The 20,938-nt window shown below is 40.8% G+C and overlaps 1 protein-coding gene across 1 annotated transcript in view; it reads left to right on the top strand.

Moving 5' to 3' along the window:
* Positions 1-20,938, top strand: part of dcc (DCC netrin 1 receptor) — a 168,321-nt gene that overhangs the window by 92,784 nt on the left and 54,599 nt on the right. Inside the window, exons 14-18 of the mRNA XM_068705640.1 lie at positions 3,759-3,869; positions 5,706-5,900; positions 8,509-8,604; positions 14,918-15,156; positions 16,757-16,895. Coding sequence (XP_068561741.1) covers positions 3,759-3,869; positions 5,706-5,900; positions 8,509-8,604; positions 14,918-15,156; positions 16,757-16,895 — 780 coding nt within the window. The remainder of the gene's footprint in view (positions 1-3,758; positions 3,870-5,705; positions 5,901-8,508; positions 8,605-14,917; positions 15,157-16,756; positions 16,896-20,938) is intronic.

The following is a 20,938-nucleotide window of genomic DNA, read 5'->3' as shown; positions in this document are numbered from 1 at the left end:
GCTTTTTGCAATTTTTTTTTTAATGGGATGTCTATGGAGAAACTTTTCAAATCCTCTTAAACTTGTTCAACTTTCAGATCATTCTACTTCCTCATACTTTCAGCTACAGACACCATTTAAACTTTCAAATGTTGAGAAAACCCTGCTCAATGATTGTATGTTATAATCATTTTGATATCTTTTATACTTTTTGAGCTGTAGCAATTTTGCTTTTATGTGTTTTTCAGTCCTTTTCTGCTTTTATAATGGGTGTGTATTGCGCAGCTTAGAGTGCATGATGTCATCGCTAGAGTGAAGAGAAGCCTGAGATTTCTGTGAAAAAAATATTTGTCTTTTGCGACTGACTCCTCAATTTTCACTCTACATGCATAATTTTTGGATGGAAACGTAGCTAATCTTGTCCTTGTCGTAGACATATGACTATGGAATCTCACAGATTTACACATTTGGCACAAAAGCCTTTACTTGAGAGGAAAACCAACTTTCTCCTCCATAGACCCCAATGTTAAAACGTACTTCAAAAAAGTCTTGCACAGACAACCGTACCCCATTTCTAAATCGCCATTGAAGCCACTTTTTTTTACACTACAGACACAATTTTCGCATGATCTGTTCTTCAAGTCATCCTCCCTCTCCAGTATTAATATTGGAGCAATAGGGGCTATGGTTATGGTGTTTTGGGGGTTTTGTTTGACAGGTGTTTCCCAGTCTTTTCTCATGAAAAGGCGGCAGGCTCACAGGTGTTCGTGCTTGAGCTAATTACTGATGTTTATAAACACACAGACTCACAGACACAGGCCTCACTCTATCTCTCTGTGTGTCTCTCTCTCTCTGCGTGTGTATCTCTCTCTCTCTGTGTCTCTCTATCTCTCTGTGTGTGTCTCTCTCTCTGTGTGTGTATCTCTTATACAGTCATTCAGGTATTAGAGACTTTTAGAGGACCCCCCCCACACACTCACACACACACACACACACACACACACACACACACACACACACCATTTTAAAATACAAGCCCCACCGAATGAATTCCAACTGAAATGCTTTTGATGAAGCCTGTCATTTAATAACCTGTTTGTGTTTATCTAACATTATGATTCAGTCTCCTCTCCTCCTGTCTAACCCACCCAGCCCCACCCTTTCAAAAAAGCCCCATGGATTAACTGTATTTAAACATTAAGCTCAAAATGAGGCTTTTTTGTTGAAATAATTAATGCTCTTACTAATACTACGACAACTACTACTACTGCTTCTAATATTTCTAGTATTACTACTACTGCTACTAATACTACTTCTACTACAACTTTTGCTGTTGCGACTATTACCACTACTACTACTGCTATTATTACTACCACTACTGCTAATACGACCAGTACTACTATTACTTATACTACAACTGCTACTACTACTACTACTGCTGCTATTCATGCTACTACCAGTACTAATACTACTACAGCTATTAGTATGAATGCTACTAGTATTTCTACTACTGCTATTACTGCTACTTCAAATACTGCCATTACTATTACGAATACTACTACTTCTTCTACTACTACTACTGTTATATTAAATACAACAACCACTGCTACAGCTATTACTACGACTACTTCTACTACTTCTTCGAAATTACTAATACTTCTACTACTAATAATACTTCTACTACAACTACAACTTCTACTACTACTATAAATATCTCTAATGCTACTAATACTTCTACTTCAAACAATACTTCTACTACAACTTCTACTACTACTACTACAAATATCACTACTGCTGACATTTTTTAAGCCACAGAAACCATTCGAATATCAAAATGTTCAGCTCTTTCAGGAGAGGGTGATATGACTTTTCATATTTATAATCTTTACATTTTTGAATTATTAAGCTTTTTGCAATTTGTTTTGAATAAGATATCTATGGAGAAAATCTTCAAATCCTGTTAAACTTCTTCAATTTTCAAAGCCTTCTTCTTTCTCATACTTTCAGCTACAGACACCATAGTTAGACATTTCAACTAGAAGGGTTTTCAGCAGTGCAGTTCAAATGCTTTCGGGCTTCAACATTTTTCAGACAGGTAGTCTCTCATTTCTGTATTTTCAGCAATGTTTTTGCAATTCATTTCAGCTTTCAGCTTTCAGCATTCCAACGCATTTTCAGCAGGAAATGCATTTTCTAGTTTCTTCTTCTTCTTTCGAAGAAAACTGCATTTGGATTAAATCTGTTTAAATCTGCATGTGTGTGTGTGTGTGTGTGTGTGTGTGTGTGTGTGTGTGTGTGTGTGTGTATATATCAGCATTCAAACTGCCACCAGCTATTATTTCAATTTGAGGTTTGCAGGATTTGAATGAAACTGATCTCCCTTTTCATTATTTCCCACTGATGGTTATCTTCATCTATCTGTCTGCACAGGAACTCATTCCCCAGTGGCAGGTGTGTGTGTGTGTGTGTGTGTGTGTGTGTGTGTGTGTGTGTGTGTGTTGAATCTGATCTGCCCGCTGCAAGCCTGGCTGTCAGCAATAATCACTGCTTTTTACTGTCTCAGAATAACAAACTGAATTTCAATAAATAACATGACAAATTGCAGCTTAGGAGACATGTGTAGTAATACATCCAATTAAACTCGTCTTTCTGTTTGCCTTCAAGCTTGTTAATTCAGCACTAACACTAGAACTGAATGTTTGTGGGTTCAGCAAGTAGAAACTTAATTCCCCTGATCCACGTTGTTTGAACAAATCAGACAGCATCCAATCGAGTTGCAGTGAAGAACTAGCATGAGCACCAGTTGGGAAAAAATGGTGTGGGGGTTATAAGCCACAACTGCAATGGTTGTGTGTTGTTCTGATGGAAAACAGATGATTCAGGGTGTTTCTATGCCCATTGACAACTGGGAGACACACACACACACACACAGATTATTCCAAAGATCACTCCATAGATTGCCATTTTTTTTTTAACGTGTATCTTTTGATGGCCTTTAGATATCACTATATCACTTTAAATGAAGAATACTTGAATGAAGACATTTTCTTTCTTTAGTTGAGGTAAAAAAAACTTGCTATTCCTGATTTGGGACTTTCCCGTCTTGACTTTGTACTTGCCCGTCTTGAATTTTGACTTGCCCGGTATGACTTGGGACATGCATGGTTGACTTTGGACTTACCTGTCTTGACTTGGGACTTGCCCGTCCTGACTTTGGACTTGTTTGTCTTGACTTTGGACTGGCCTGTCTTGACCTGAGACTGATCCTGAATCAGCAGTTTTCATGTCCACAGGCTTGTTCCTTTGACTTTCTTTTTTTTAATCAACACAGTTGATCATACTTTGTAATGAATAAACCCGAAGATTTTCATGTCCATCTAACCCATAAAGTACTCAAATTGTCAGTCACCTAACAGTGTTATTGATGCTTTGTCCATACGTACACAGGTATTTTTTTAAATGTAGATTTTTCCATGCGTTTTGAGCTTTCATCCACACCCATCCCTGAAAACTGAGTTTTAGTAAAGCTTCAGAGTTTTTGTCTTTTAATGTCAGCGTGTGCACCGTTATCTCCTTTATGAGGCGTCGCTACTGAGCAACATGCTGTGCATGGGCGTGGCCAAATAACCTGCTAACAGATCTTTTTTACATGTTTACACATAAATGTACATTTGCCGCTACTCCTCCACTATACTGAGTAACAGAGTGCTTGCATGGATGGCATTTTCTTTCTCTTTCTCTCTCTCTCTCTCTCTCTCTCTCTCTCTCTCTCTCTCCAGGTCTAGAGAAGGGCAGTCAGTACAGTTTCCAGGTAGCAGCCATGACAGTCAATGGAACAGGTCCGGCCAGTGACTGGTTCACCGCTGAGACGCCGGAGAACGACCTGGATGGTAAGAACAGAGATGGAGAGAGAGAGTAAGAGAGTGTGAAAGCAGTGATCTGTACAACAGCATGTAAATACTTCCACTGTCCCGACACACACATGAATATTTAACCACCTAAGATGGATAGATGGAGGGAAGATTCACCTCAGGGGGGGAGGAGGGGGAGGGGGCAGGGGGGATGAGAAGGTCGGAAGGAGAAGGGGGAGGTGGAGGAGGGAGGAAAGTAAAAGAAAGGGAAGGAAAGGTATTTCACAAGATCATACAAAGTATGAAAAAGAATAGCAGCAATTCCATAATATATTTCTGTGTATCATTAAAAAACAGAACTAATGAGAGACATAAAAATCAGGAAACGCTTTACTTAAACTACCCTGTTTAGTATTCATGAGCTATACACATTTAGTAAATGGTTGATAAGTACAGTAACAAAGCAATTACATAACAATTTTTGTGTATGTATGTGTATTCATTTTTTTTGTATTGTGTATTCATTTGGTGCCATCCATCATTCTGTCAGAGAAGTCAGGTAATTTCAGTGTCTTTTCAAACCCACAAAAAAATTAATTCAATTTCTATAGAAAACAGACACAGAAACTCTTCCTCCCTCTCCTCTCACAATGATGACCACACCGCCTAGTGGTGTGTAGGCTTTTCAACATAGAATAAAACCCTGGAAACATAAAGAAAAACATGAAGAATTGATGAATACAGCAATAGAGTAAACACAGTTATAACAATATAACATTTATATTTGTATTCAATCATTTCTTTAAATGTTTGTATACTGATAATAAATGCTAAATAGAGAATGTTTCTACGACGCCCATGTCTATAATGTGTTATAAACATTCTTATTATGCATTGTAATTGTCTTATAACTAATTATAGTTATAAGCACTCTTAAATATTCATTTTGCATTAATAACCCATCATGAAGATTTTATGACTTATAAGGTCAAGCCTCATAATTGGTGGTCAAACACAGACATTTTTGTGTGTATATATATATATATATATATATATATATGTGTGTGTGTGTGTGTGTGTGTGTGTGTGTTATTTATGCATTATAATATGAATATAAGTTACTCTAATTTTACAAGGCTTTTTGTGTTGTTCTTGCATAGATTTAATGATATTGTTTTTACTTTATTTAATTACACACATAAACATTGTAATGTATTATAACAGTGACTATAATGCATTATGAAAATAGTATAATGTAGGATACTAACAGTGGGAATCATAATAGACTATGATCCTTGCAAAAAAAAAACATGAGTGAGTGACCAGCAATTATGAAGTAAAATGATACTTGACCTTATAAAACGCTTTATAATGTGTTATAATTATTGTTATGAAGCATTATGAATATTCATGAGTGCTTAAAATAAAGAAAAAGGCACATGAATGACTGAAGAGCAAGAGAGAGAAAACCAGCCATCAAACAGACAGTTGGATCATTAGAACCTCAGGCTGAATCTCAGGAGGACGTCCTGGTCAGCAGAAAGCAGCTGAGATGAAGAAAAAACAAACACATCCATGCTAACTGTGTTTCCAGGCCGGGACAGAGGGAGACGGAGATCTTGTTTCAATGGATTATCACTCAATGAAGTGATATGAAGCGTCTCCCCCCCGAGGACAGAGAGCCCGCTAATCTGATCCAATCTGATGCTGAAATAACACAAAGTGTCAGGGCTTATTAGGGCCTAATACACAGCTAACAGGGTTAGCATCTGTGAGCCACGGCTGCTCTAAGTACCTGCAACGGCCGCGGCTAACAGGGTGAGCTTCAGAGCTGGCACTGGACCCTGAGGACTGACATTGTGTGTGTTTCTGCAGAGAGCCAGGTTCCCGACCAGCCCAGCTCCCTGCACGTCAGGCCGCTGCCCAACAGCATCATCATGTCCTGGACTCCGCCCCTCAGCCCAAACATCCTGGTTCGAGGCTACATCATCGGCTACGGAGTGGGAAGCCCCTATGCCGAGACGGTCCGAGTCGACAGCAAACAGAGATACTACTCTATCGAAAACCTGGGTGAGAGATGGGAGGCGATGGGGGAGGAAACAGAAACAGTGGTGCTTCCGGGTTTTGTGCTAAGCTAGGGGGAACCGCTAAAAGAGAAAAACGCTCAGACTAAAACGTTTTCCATCAAGACGTTATAGAAGTAACTAAGGCCACAAAACTACTTGGTGTAATACTACGTTTGGTTTGTAAACAATCGTGATATACTTGGTTAGGTTTAGGCAACAAAACTACTTACTTTCTCGAAAAGAAATACTTCGGAAAGGATTGTGAAATACTTTGTTAGGTTCAGTAAATGATCGTCCTTTGAGTTAAAATAACTTCAGATGAGCCGTTACTGTAGTACGCAAGTTACGTGACAAATAAATCAACGCTGACTCATCGTTTCACACGGGCACTGAGCTCACACCAGCAGAAACAAGCAGGGATGGAAATCTGGAAGTTCTAAGCTGAAGATTAATCTCATCACTGTAGAAAACTTTTTTCTTACATACTGTCTCATCAGCACTAAAAAAAAACACGATTCCATGAATTCACTTCTCAAAATGTACTTAACAACACCAAATATTTCCCCATAAAGCCATCTGCTCCTGTAGACAAAGTGCCAATATTGACTCAGCGCCTCCCTGTTCCAGTAATTCATTGTGATGATGAAATCCCCATTTAATTACCATCAATAATTCAAAGAAATGTAATAAGAAAGCAGCTTGAGGAGGAAATCTAATTGTGAAGGGACGAGCGAGAGAAAACATCTTCCCCAGCGACCGCGACAAGCAATCTGCATGCCAAAGAAGACAATAACAAATAGGGTGAATTTTCATATGCAGATGAAATTTCCCGTCTCAGGTCTATAATGGGGGAGTAATGGAAAAATAAAATCCCGTCACCGTGTTGCACGCACACACGGGAGCGAGCGCACATATGTACACGACATTTATAATTCATGGTGATCATTAATTCATGCGGCGAGGCGTCTGGGGAGCAGAGTGGGCACGTTTGTTTAACTGATGCGAGGGGTTTGACGCTACATGGAGAGAACACGCAGCGTCGTTAACCGACACAAACAAAGATACTGCAGATGTATTGTAAGAATATTTACCCTCTGAACCCCAAAAACCCACCGGCGGTATGGAAAAGCATGTTTTCGTTAAACAAACACCAAAACTACGCCGTTTATCACAGCAAGAAGCTGTAAAAAAAAACTGCATCATCGTCAGATTTTCATCCTTTCGACGGTTATTGAACACGTCACGTTTCACGTGCATCAGAAAAAAGCAGCCAAAACAAAGCTGAAAATTGTGGTAATTCATCAAAAACATTTTATTCTCCATGTCTCATGTACAATCTCGCCCAAATAAACCGTTTTCTTTAACAAAATCTTCTAGAAGACAATACATTCTGACCCCTTCAGCGGAACTATACACTACTTTCCATAGAGGTGCAGGACTTTTATACTGCAGAGAAAATCAAGCTTGGTGTTCAGAGGGTTAACTGTGTTTAATATCGCTGATAAGAGAAATGAAGACCATCATGAGCATAGTAAAGTCAAAATGAAAGTGGGTTAACCTTTGACCTTTCTTTCAATTTTTCCTCACTTTAACATTTAAAAAGCTTGTCGCTGAGTCAGAAAACCAAAGAGCACAAATGTACACGGGGCCGATCACACCATGAAAGCAGGTCAGGCAAAGCGGCATGGTGCGCGTCTGGAGCGAGGCTGCATGCGCAACAGATTACATGCAATTAAAGGAACAGGGTTAATACGCTCGCTCCCTCACTCCCTCAATGGAACTATCACAACATGACCTTCCCTCTCACATACTCCGTACAGCTCACTAGCATTACCACATCTACCGGCATCCTAAACAGGAAGGCAGTGGTAAAGTAGTAACACCTGCCTCTTGCATGATTTCAATGGCTGCCTTTGGCCAAGTGTGACATTGACAAGCAACGTTGCACCTGGAGCTGAAAAGTTGAGAATATTTTTCTCTAAAAAAAAATCTAAAATCTAAATCTAAAAAACGCTAGAAAAGCACGTACAGCAAAACGTGTATAGCGACGCTTCTCAGTGTAATCGGGGCCCAAGAAAGCAGATAATCTCGTATCACGTTTGCAGAAACGCACGCTGCCGCGTGGTTAACACACTCCGTTTGGATTAGGCTACTTGGTTATGAGGGAAAACAAAGATTGTGGTTTGTGTTAAAATGATAATGTGACAACGTAAGTAGTGTTAATAAATAACGACCGCCCTCAACGGACTTTCTTACATAACGTTATGTAACAAGCGTAGCCAGCCACAACAAAGACACTACAGATGTGTTGTGAAATGATTTATTATAAGGTTTTAAGATTGCTGATGTGAGAAATGAAGCCCAGCATTATCATAGTAAAGTCAAAATAAAACTTAGCTAACCTTTGACCTTTAATACTCTTTAACACTTCAATACATGTGTTGCTGAAGTGAACAGAAAGAGGAAAAAAGTAATATGATCTAAAAAATGACATCTTCAAATTATAATGTACTATGTTGTATTTGCTGATTGTCTCTCTCTCTCTCTCTCTCTCTCTCTCTCTCTCTCTCTCTCTCTCTCTCTCTCTCTCTCTCTCTCTCTCTCTCTCTCAGAGCCGAGCTCGCACTATGTGATTTCCCTGAAGGCGTTCAATAACGCCGGTGAGGGTGTCCCTCTGTATGAGAGCGCTGTCACTCGATCCCTGACAGGTACAATCACACACACTGATAATCACAGTAATCCTGTGTTTACTGCACACTGTTGATGTGTTCACACACAATATGATATGATATGTGAGGAGCAGATATGAGAACAGGTTACATGTCAGTCAGATGATTATGTCAGTGCCAATGTATGAAAAAAAGGAGGTAGCGATTCACTTCCTGTGCCTAGTCTGCCGCGAATTAAAAGAAGAGGAAGAAGAAGAAATGAAATGTTTTTAGAGCTGTCCACTCATGATCAGGTCGCCCAAAACTCATTTTAATTATAGTTCATCAATAGAAATATCAATACGAACAGTTGCAGGCCAAGTTATGTTATAAAATATATATAACATGAATTTGTGGTAAACAATGGTTTTAATTAACTAAATGTAAGCAGGAATATAATTAATGTAAATGCAGAACATATTTAACTCTCATATTTTCACGAGGAGTAAAATATGTGTATATATACATATATTTTAATACATTTTTTCCTTTTTATTTAACACCATAGCATCCAACCAGTTAAAAAAAAAAGTTAAATGAAAATGAACTAGTTTATTCAAGTCTATTTCAGCTAGCTCTTGCACCACACTGCAGCTATGTATGCAAATAACGTGACCATCGCAACACACACACACACACACACACACACACACACACACACACACACACACACACACACACACATACAGACACACACTGAGTGTTAGCTGCAGTGTTAGTTAATGTGTTAGCATCATGCTGTCCATATTTGTAACAGTAGCAGTGCTATCAGGCGCAGAAGTGCGTAACCTTAGTGGCCGTAGTCGCGGTACTAGCAGCATAAGTTGTAGCAGCAGCATGTAGCGACTATAGCAGGAGAGGCAGCTGGTTTCCTAAATATAGGCTGGATGTCTTAGTTTTGGGGACATAATCTGCAATCTCACCCAAGATATTCATGAGGAAGTTTGTACTTGTAGTTGATTCAGGAGAAACGATTTTAAAGAGACAGTCTGGCACTTGGGCCTCAATCTGCATTCAACAGTGCCGAGTCCTGAAATCTTCATCCAGAGTAAAAAAAATCTGTCCCAGCCGTCTGTGTGTGTGTGTGTGTGTGTGTGTGTGTGTGTGTGTGACATGTATGATAGGTGTGTGGCTCACACCCATTGCCATAACTGTAGGAGATGCGTTTGTGTGTCTGCAAGTGAGGGACTCATTAGCTTTTCCTGCCGACTACGGGCTGCAAAAGTGAGATAAATGAAACACATCCAACTCTCAGCCAAGTTTCATCTTATGAATTAAACAGCCGACCCTCCTCTGCTCACTCATGCAGCCCGTGGCGGACATAAATCCTTTATTGCGCTCATAAATATGCCACATTTTCTGAGGTTTCTCCGACCCTCACAATGTGATTTTCTTAACCTTCATTAACAGGATGTGATTATAAACTTTTCAACAAAAGATTATTTCCAACTCGCTCTTGTTGTCTTTGATCGAGTTTTCGTGAAAATGAAGAAGGGAGGAGCGATGAAGAGCGAGAAGGAGATAGGGGAGATGAAGGTCGGGTATGGATCCTAAAAAGAGAGAAACAGCAGAGGGGGGCGAAGAGAGTTGATGGACCTTAATGATAGCTCGTGGGAAGAGGAGGGAACGACAGCAGGGAGAGAAGGAGGGCATGAGGATAGCAAGGAGAAGACAGAGGGAGAGGGATGTAGAGAGGAAGTGAAACAAGTTGGGACAAAGGCGTCTTCAGCCACGCAGAAACAAACACACACACGTCGAGATTCATAAAGAAAAGCTTCTGCAGTCTGCTGAAACAGTTTGTAACGTCTCGTGTTTACACGGAGCAGCAAAGGAACCAGACTACACATATCAGCTGGATACAAGTTCTGCTGCTGGCTGAGTCTACTTGAAAGAATTCCCCTCCAGACATATTGTGAGATATAAAGAAAGTTATATTCTTTGAATAATAATTCTGTCTGATAAGGGGCTGCAACATGGTTTTACCTTATTTGATAAAGCAATTTTAAAAAGTTAATTTGTTTAATTCAAACGCTGATTTCCTGGTTAGCTTAGTGTTCTACACAGGCGATACATCTGTGCTGGTGCTGGATGGATGGAAACCTTAACATATCTGGAATTGTAGAGAGATACATGGACACAACTGGAGTTCTGTAGAACAGAGTTCTTAAAAAGTAAAATAAACATCTGGAATTATTAAGATATATGTAGAGACAGGTAGACACATCTGGAGTTCTTTAGAAACACATATACACATCTGGAGTTCTTTAGAAACACATATACACATCTGGAGTTCTTTAAAAATACATATACACATCTGGAGTTCTTTAGAAATGCATATACATATCTGTAGTTCTTTAGAAATACATATACACATCTGTAGTTCTTTAGAAACACATATACACATCTGGAGTTCTTTAGAAACACATATACACATCTGGAGTTCTTTAGAAATACATATACACATCTGGAGACCTTTAAACATACATATTCACATCTGGAGTTCTTTAGAAACACATATACACATCTGGGGTTCTTTAGAAACACATATACACATCTGGAGTTCTTTAGAAATACATATACACATCTGGGGTTCTTTAGAAACACATATACACATCTGGAGTTCTTTAGAAATACATATACACATCTGGGGTCCCTTTAGAAATACATAAACACATCTGTGGTTCTAAAGAGATACATATACACATCTGTAATTCTAAAGAGATGCATATACACATCTGAAGTTCTTTAGAAATGCAATCAGATACGTAGACATATGTAGACACACCTGGAGTTCTTTAGAAACATGTAAAATCATTAAAAACGTATATAGAAATACAGTATGCAGACGTGGAGTTCCATAAACATACAGATATAATATATACATACATATATCCAGAGACATACAGTCTTACATGGAGTTGTAGTGTGACAGTCAGGAGTTGATAAGCTGAGACCCTGAGGGCTGAGACAGAAACTAAACCCATTACTGTTCTGACAAGGTCATCAACAGTGACACACACACACACACACACACACACACACACACACACACACACACTCACTGTCAGTCTTGTCATGCCGGAACAAGCTGAATTCTCCGTCACTTTATGGTGGCATGCTGCAGGAGAGTTTTTTACGAGAGCTTTAAAAAACGTCTCGTTAACGGTGGGATCCTCGTTAATATACTGCCTCGTCCCTCGCCCTGCCGCCCACACACTGCAGAGACAGAACTGATCCTCAACCAACCGCCACGCCGCCATTTAATCAAGGACTGAAGGACTGCAGAGAGGGAGAAGGGGGGAGATGAGGGGAGATAGGGGGGAGGTGGGATAAGAGCAATATGAAAGGATGGAGGAAGAGAGAAAAGAGTAAGCGAGGCAGAGAGGAAGTGTAGGGCATAAGTAATGGAAGGAAAAGGAAGGGAATGAAAGAGGAATGAAGGGAAGACAGAGGGAGGGATGGGAGAAGAGGACAGGATTGAGGTAGTAGCAGGAAAAGAGGGAGATATGCAGGACGGGAGGGAGTGAAAAAGAAAAGAGGGAGTACAAAAAAATGTGGAAAGGATGAAGAAAAGCGAGCAGACGGAGGAGGGATGGAGAGAATAAGGAAATAAGGGATGAAGGGAGGAGAGAGTGGAGGGAGGAGTGCCGTCCTTATCTGTATTCTGTCCTGACCGGAGCTTTATTGTGATGCTGGACGACCAGTTTAACCACGACATCGCCTGCTGCAGCTCGCCCCGCAGCTCCAAACACCTCTTTCATCAATCGCTCCCTCTCTCTCTCCGTGTTGGCCTGCAGCTGTACATCTCTCTTCAGCAGCAGCACATTAGATGTCAGTGTTGATTCCCTCAACGGTGTCGTTTAGACTGCAGACACAACAGGGCGAGCCCCCTTCATCTCCCAGGACCGATGTCGCCTTCACCTGAACTCACACAGAGAGTCGAGAGCTCCATAAGTTTGACGTTGGAGAGGTATAAATCGAGAAATTGGAGTAAAAAGTAGAGACCATGTTGCGCCACATTGGGTCACACTTCCTTCCCCCTCTACGTCCGATGCCGTCGCTCGGACGTCGTCGTTTAATCTCAACTACACATCTGTGAAATTTCACGATGGCGTCTTTGCTCATCCTGCACGGTTATCGTGTATGGAAAGTCGAAAGTGTCAATAAACGCTTCTATTTTCACAAATTATGTTAGAAACACCATTTGTTCTTACAGTACAGAGCCCCTGCAAGTACTGCAAGTGTCTTCCATTGTTAGGATGTGATCTGTGATAACAGTATTCAGAGAATTATATAATAAAAATAGAAGGAGGGGCTTGTTACCATAAGGAAAAACGTCATAGAATACGGTGTAAAAAGCAGCGTTCTAAAGTCCCTAAGAAGAGCGGCGTAAAAAGCGGCGTTTTTAACATAAACCGTGTGAAAATAGAGCTGTTTAAAACACCTGGCAAAGTGTTCTGAACCTCTTCTGATGTCACATGATCAAACAGGTTGGAAGCCAATAGTTTAAATGGATTTTCTAAAACCACCTCACCAATGAATTTGAACAAATGTAATATATATAACTAAAACCCACTTCAATAAATGTCAGTATTCTACAGATATATTTGCAACTGGCCAAAAAAGGTCTTGAAAAGCATGCTAAAATTTTTTACAGAACTATTTACAGGTTGTTAAATGCATGCAACGGATCACATTCGTGTGGAGTTTTAAGACTCTAAAGGCTTAAAAACTCCACACGAATGGTTATTATTAGCCCGGCCTACTGAACCCTGATTGTCTGTGGAAACAGCCGTCAATGAGCTGGACCTGTTTGAACAAATCTGATAACAGCGAGACATCTCCAGGCGAGTCTTTGGCTACAGGCCGGGCCTTTTTAACGGTAAACTAGTCTGTTGGTTACTACACGGATTAACCAGTAGCACTACGTGGTCAGTGGTTTGGTTGAGTTTGAACCCACATGGTAACCAAAAGAGAGCCCATTGGTACCTGCAGCACCGCTTTGGCCTGTCAGAAGTCTGGATAGTGTAGGAGGATCTGAGGGTTGATGTTGAAGCCTAAAGAAGCTGAGCAATTATCTGCAAAGTTAGAAATGATTTGTTCCAGTTACACTCCTAAAATCTGTGTGTGTGTGTGTGTGTGTGTGTGTGTGTGTGTGTGTGTATGTGTGTGTGTGTGTGTGTGTGCGTGCGAGTGTGTGAGTGTAGCACTGAGATAAAAATAGATATTATATTCAGAAAGCAGTTAAAGACGGACAGGCAGGGATCAGCTTAATAAAAAAAAGAAGAAAAAAACGTTTCTTTCTCAGATTTATTTGTATTATTTATTACTTATACTTTAACATATATATACAACCCTATATATATTTTTTGACCCTCAGATACGTTTTGCTACAAGCGGTAAAGCAATCAGTAACAAACCTCACAGAGATCTTCCTGCATTAAAAAATCATCATCTCCAGCTTCCCCGCAGGCTTTTTTTTACTCGTTGAAAATTCAGCTAAAAATAACGAGTCGGTTGAAATTCATGAAGGTGAACCAGAAAACAATGTTGCCAAGTTCAACTGGTATGTGTTGATATCTGTACCTCTCCTCATTCCAGCTCTCTAGCATCTGTTTCCTGTCCTGCTGCCTTCAAATGCTCCTTTAGCCTCAAGCTCCTGATTCAGAAGTCACGTTTATGCCCCCCACGAGGCGTTTAGGTGCTGCGAGTCGGAAACTGTAATTTATTTAAAATGGTATCGCTTTGTAAATTGACTCACGTTAGAGTTAAACTGCATGTTTGAGTACTCGATAACTACATTCACAAAGGTTTTGTATGGTGTATCTAAAGGTACGTGAAGGCAGCATCTGTATTCTGATTGGTTGGAGACACAAATCCACACAGACGGGTTTCATGTCCAGGTTTCTGACACTTTCAGGTGTCGTGTCTCGTCCTTTGCCCCTCTGTGGATCTGACGCTCCACTTCCTGTTTAAAGTAACGCCTTTCACTTCCTTCCCCTTTGTCTTTTTCTCTCCTCTTCCCTCTCCTGTTTTTCACTTCCTCAACCATCCACTCCTCATTTCCTTCTTCCCTCCTCTCAAACCAACATGGCTGACTGCTGAATTCCAAACTTGCATGTCATCTCTTGTATTTATTATGTTGTTTTTTTTCACCTGTGTGTATATGGACACCTAACAAACCTATATTAATCTGAATATATGCTTGTGTCACACTCGTTTGCATATATACATATTCATTATCACACATTCATTACGCTGAATGATTTCATTAATTATCCCCAAACAATCTGGTTACCGTTATCAACCCCAGACCCCATAGACCCATCTGAGGATGACCTCTTCCACCTCTTTGATAAATACCCCACTCCCATGCCAGACACCAGCACTCCCATGATCCCCCCGGTGGGGGTCCAAGCCGTGGCTCTGTCCTCAGACTCGGTCCGCGTCTCCTGGGCCGACAACTCCATGACCAAAAACCAGAAGGCGTCTGAAGTCCGGTACTACTCTGTCAAGTGGAAGACCAGCTACTCCACCAGTGGAAAGTACAAGGTGAACACAGACGGTCAATCCATGGTGTTAGTGTGCAGCTGGTCTACATCACTTCTGAGTTAGACTTGAGTCATGGATCTGGTGACTTTAGACTGGACTTGACAAAACCCAAAAAGATTTGACAAAAAGACTTGAGGAAAACCGTTGACTTGGGACCTGACTTGACTTGGAACGACTTAATATCCTCAAGCATACTTCCTGCCTCAACTTGAGACTTGACTTGAGACTTATCTGTCTTAAATTGAGACTTGACTTGAGACTTATCTGTCTTAACTTAAGACTTGAAGTGGGACTAACCTGTCTCTACTTGAGACTTGACTTGTGACATACTTGTCTTGACTCAAGGCTTGATTCAAGACTTACCGGTCATGACCTGGGGCTTAATTAACTTAGGACTCAGCTGTCTTGACTTGAGACTTGACTTTGAACATACCTGTCTTGACTCAAGGCTTGACTTGGATTTAGCTGTCTCTACTTGATAACCTGTAAAATAATGACTTGTTAGGGATTTATAAATTGGACTTACCGGTCATTACTGGACCTTTGCCATTACCTGTCAGATAGAACTTGTTTTGAATTGATTTGGGACTTTTTTTAACTTGACTTAACGTGACTTGACTCGGACCTTATAAGATGTGAGAACAAGTCCCACCTCTGCTCTCTTAGAAGCTCAATCCTTTGTTTTGTCTGCAACAGAATGAATATGATGTTGCGTACATGTTTATTATGCCTCCCTATCTATGTTTCACGTACACTTAATACTCCTTCTGAAGAAGAAGCGTCACCACTGCTAATGATTATCATCTGAGGGATAACATGTCAAACCTGCCACCTCGCGCTGCCTGAACTCAATTAAAGCAGGTGCCCTCTCCCTTGCAGCAATATAACAAGTGGCTCTCCAGAAAGACTGAACAGAGCACAGCTACTGTAATCATTCATCACGTAGAGTCAAACCAGAGTTACAGCGATCTGAGCGTAAAACAGACTGGAATAAAAAAAGTTTGTTTTTGTCCGTTTCAGAAGCTTTTATTGATCAAGACATCTCTGAAGAACTTATTCTCAGCTGACAGTCGTACTAAAACAACTAAAACAAAACCCGGAATCATTTGGATTTGTTCTGAAAGCAAGACAAAATCCTTCACTGAACTCGTCATGTTCTCCTGTTCACCTGCTGAGACTTCTTTTCTTCTCTGAACTTGTGGAAAACTTCAAAAGCACTGTAAATAGGAAATCTATACAAGGGCAGACAGTCTGCTCACCTTAATAAACTGCAGCTGGGGACAGGCAGAGAGAGAGAGGAGTCTGTCCTGCTTATTATTTTTGAAAATAAGACATTTTCTTGGTGCCACAAGGACAAGAAGATGTCTGGTCTTAAAGTGAAAACTAAAAAGAGTGCATACAGCTGCTGGAGTATTTTAATATACACTGATGTTGAAGTCTTAGATAGAAATAATCTTTAAAGTACAAACACAAGGACGGACTGGATTTTTTGTTTGTTTTTGAGCCTTGGCAAGGGAGAATTTATATCTATTTGTCTGTCTGTCTGTCTCCATTTTTATTCCAAAACCATCTAAATTCTACAACTCTATTGTGTGTCCAGTCTGCAGACACCACGGCGCTCAGCCACACCGTCACCGGCCTCAAACCAAACACCATGTACGAGTTTGCTGTCATGGTAACCAAAGGCCGCAAGTCCAGCACGTGGAGTATGACGGCGCACGCCACGACGTACGAAGCAGGTAGGTCTCTAAGACACACGCTTGTGTTTCTAGTTCTGTCCATGTGAGGACACAAATGGCACAACACATCCCCAAAACCTAGCACTACGGCCTAATATTATTTAACCAATTTTTTTTTTAAAGAATATTTTTCTATCATTGGAGGAGTTTTAAATGAAATGTTGTACTTGTCCACTACAAACTACATCATTCAGACCGTATCTTAACCTAACCTAAACCTAATTCTAACTTTCTTCAGAACCCTTAATTAATATAGCCTGAGCGTCCCCCATTTGGACGCAAGCATACAGAAACGTACAGAGTTTAGTGTACAAAGTTAATGCCAGTGAACCCACGAAGAACGAATATAATGACGTTATAGTTCTGGAAAAACCTCAGAAACGGGGCTACAACATTATTCAAGCCATTTTTACATGAAACAAACACAACTCTAACAGCCAACTAAATAAATAACCAAAGTATGAAATTCATAATTCGCCAGGAGTCTGCCGACTTGAGGTATTCCATCTGCTAGCGACCGTGAGCTACGTGCTAACAACAAAAAGGTTACATGTAAGAGCATGTCCATTTCACACAGATTACGGTATATCCTCCATTTCTCTCTCCATCAAACCATCGCCAAGTTACAAGCCATTCAGCACAAACAAGTCAAAGCGCTTTATCGAATATTGTACTCTTTTTGGCGAATCTCAGCGAAAAAATGTAATATTTCCGTACTTCCGCCTTACTATTTGTTCAGCCGGATGCCCTCTGTCTGAATCGGGACGTCTCGTTTTTTCTTCGACACTTGTCGGGTCGTGGGTAGGCCTCTAAGTCTCAGCAAATCGGATTTCAGATCGGACGTCAGATGGTACATTTTTGATTCTGATTTGTTAACAGTGCTTTCAATCATCAATCTTTCAACGCCATCCAATTCTATTGGCTTCAACGCTCCGAAGGCGATGTCAAGGGCTGAAATCGGGCCAAGGGGGGTGGATTTACAGCCCTGAACAGAGAGAGAGAGCTGAATCTGAAAAAAATGTGAATGTACACAGAGACTTAGAAAGGGCTTAGAAAGGATCCTGGCCTTCAAATAAAGCCCAGACTGCTCTATTTAGATATATCGAACACCATTAGTGATATATACAAGTGAAATATATAGTTTTGGTACATGGGAAAATTAAAATAACATTGTGCAACATGTGTAAATGTTGACATTTTGGAATCCTCATCTGAAATCTCTGTACTAAAACTTCTCTATCTCTTGAATGTTTCACTTTATCATAGTACAAATTTGCAGAGAGACTCTTAACATATTGTGCTATGATCTGGGAATATCCTGAAATTGCTTGTTGTCATACAAGACTCCAGTCCATTTTTAGGGTGTGCCAGCAGAGATCTTAAGGTGTTGAACGGTCCGGAAGATCCTGAGAACCAATGAGATTCTTCTGATGATCTGATAGCAACTGAGCAACCTCCACATGCTCAGGTAGACATTTAGGAAACATCAAGGAAATAAAAATACATTGCATGTTTTTGTACAGTTTCATATTTGGAGTTAAAGGTTCTGTTTTTTGACAAAGTTCTCATAGATGAACCTTAAATGTTAGTTAAATTAATGATACCAAAGTTTAGCACATAAGGAAGAGGTTGGGGTGGTGGAGAGAGCTGCAGCAGCAAATCGCCTTGGCATCAATATATCAGCAGAGTGATACTAATAGATTTCAGGTTGTAATGGCCACGCTTTACAACAGCATGGATACATCTATCCATCCATCATCTTCCGCTTATCCGGGTGCCGGTCTCGGGGGCAAGAGGCTCAGGAGGGTATTCCAGATGTCCCTATCCCCACCAACGTTTTCCAGCTCTACCTAGTGGACCCAGAGGCATGCCCAGGCCAGACAATATCTAAGTTGTGGGTCTACCCCGGGGCCTCTTACTAGTTGAACTTGCCCGGAAAACCTCTAAAGGGGGTCGTCCAGGAGGCATCCTGATATGATGCCCGATCCCCTTCATCTGGCCCCTTTCGACACAGAGGAGCAGCAGCTCTCCTCCTAGATGTCTGAGCTCCTCACCCTTTCTCTAAGGCTTAGCCCGGCAACCCAATGAAGGAAGGAAGCCCATTTTGGCCGCTTGTATCAGCGATCTAATTTTTTCGGTCAGTAGCTCATGATCATAGATAAGGGTCGGAACGTAGATGGACAGGACACTTGAATGGCTCTTGTTTAAATCATTAGGTCCAAAGAGTTTTCTTCATGTGAATGAGCTCAAGACTGGCTGGGAGGCAGGGATAAAGGAAATGCTAGTGCACTTGCCCTTTGGGCCCATGGATGTGAAAGATTCCTGTTAGTTATTACTAGGCAGTCGACCAGGCGGCAACCATCTGGTTCTACTGAGTGAAGCCAATGCAGAACTGTCTTAAAACTTGCATTCTCACTACTGACCAGTAGGGGGCGACTCCTCTGGTTGTATAGAAATCTATGAGAAAATGACTCTACTTCTCTCTTGATTCAGTCCCTCAGTAAACATTGTAAACATGAGTTTATGGTCTCAATCTCTAGTTTCAAGTCTTCTTCAATACAGCATGATGTTCATTTAGTAAATTATGGTCCATTTAGAGTCAAATAGACCATTAAGTGGAGAATGCTTTAGGGCGGGCTAACTGTGACTGACAGTTTGCTGCTGCTTCCACAGTCGTTTACTGAGGAACACTCCTCCGCATTCCAAATAACTTCCGTTCACTGGTTGAAAAAAAAGCTAAGATGACGATAGCCAAATCTGCGAACTCAAGGCTTTAAAACGGCAGTCCCCAAACCAATGGGTGACATCACCATGACTATGTCCACTTCTTATAAACAGTCTATACAGTCGAGTCATTTGGCTTCATGCACCATTGAGCAGCTACCATAAGAATGAATCGGACCCCTCCTCCTATGCTGTATCCAGTTTTTTTTATATATCCATGGAGAAAACACTGAATGAACTCCATTGAATGAACCTTGAGTTTTGTTGTTGTCAAACTTCTGTTTACAAAGTCAAGAAGGAACTTTTACAACTCTAGTAAGTAGGTGATTCTTTTTTCAGTTGTGCTAAAATGTTCCTCCATCGCTTTCTCTTCACTGCCATGCAAAACACTCAGCTGAACACAGACAGCTCCATCTTTCTCTGGAGGATTTGTTGAAAGTCATTCTGGGAAAAACAGGGATACACTCAAAGAGGGCAGGTTTTGGGAAACAAGGGTTCACCAAAACAATATGGGGGGTGTAACCTTCTTGTTGTCTTCCCCCTCCTAGACTTCTAACACTGTCTAACAATGCACAGAAATCTTGTTTTGGTTCAGTGAGGTGTAATGCAGAAACTCCACACACACAATAACCCTCTGCAACAATGAAACCCAGCCACAGACTGAAATCAAAATGTCAAGGTATCCCTTTCAGGATGTTTACAATCATGTTTGTCGGATTTGTCACCCAATTAAGCGTGAACGGCATTACCACCGCCGGCTCCCCGGGGCCTGCTGGAATACATTGACATTCAGAGCGAGCAGACGGACTGAGCCCACTCGGTCCCTGCAGTCATCCACCAGCTCTGGACACTCTGACCATGTTTTTTTGCAGCAAAACACAGAAAAAGCTTCCTTTACTGCAGCCTATAATACCTCTGCCTTACTGTTAGAAATAACCACAGAAGAGTCCTAAAGACACCAGGTGTTCCCCAGAGGATGAATCCAAATGATTTTGTTGATCCTCTGACCTGCCTCAGGTTTTCACTTCTTGTACAGTTAGACATGTGGAAATGTTATGGGCAGATTGTCATGCAATGTTCATGCCTCCCATTCTATTCCCATATTTCTATCTGTACAATAAGTGCAACATTTGTCCTGATAGTGCTGCAATGAATTTGCTAAGAAATAGAGATTGATTTTTAACTAAATACATATTAATTCAAAGCACCAGTGTGTAGGATTGATTGGCATCTAGAGGTGAGGTTGGAGATCGCAACCAACTGAATTCTGAATCGTAGCTGTGTAACCTGACTTCCTCCTTTCCCCCCAAACAAACACG

Source organism: Cebidichthys violaceus, unplaced genomic scaffold (assembly GCF_023349555.1).
Source record: "Cebidichthys violaceus isolate CVI_PGR_0920_01 unplaced genomic scaffold, fCebVio1.0.p SCAF_12, whole genome shotgun sequence".
Taxonomy (NCBI): Eukaryota; Metazoa; Chordata; class Actinopteri; order Perciformes; family Stichaeidae; genus Cebidichthys; species Cebidichthys violaceus.
The sequence above is the reverse complement of the archived record's forward strand: the minus strand, read 5'-3'. Positions and strand labels throughout refer to the sequence as shown.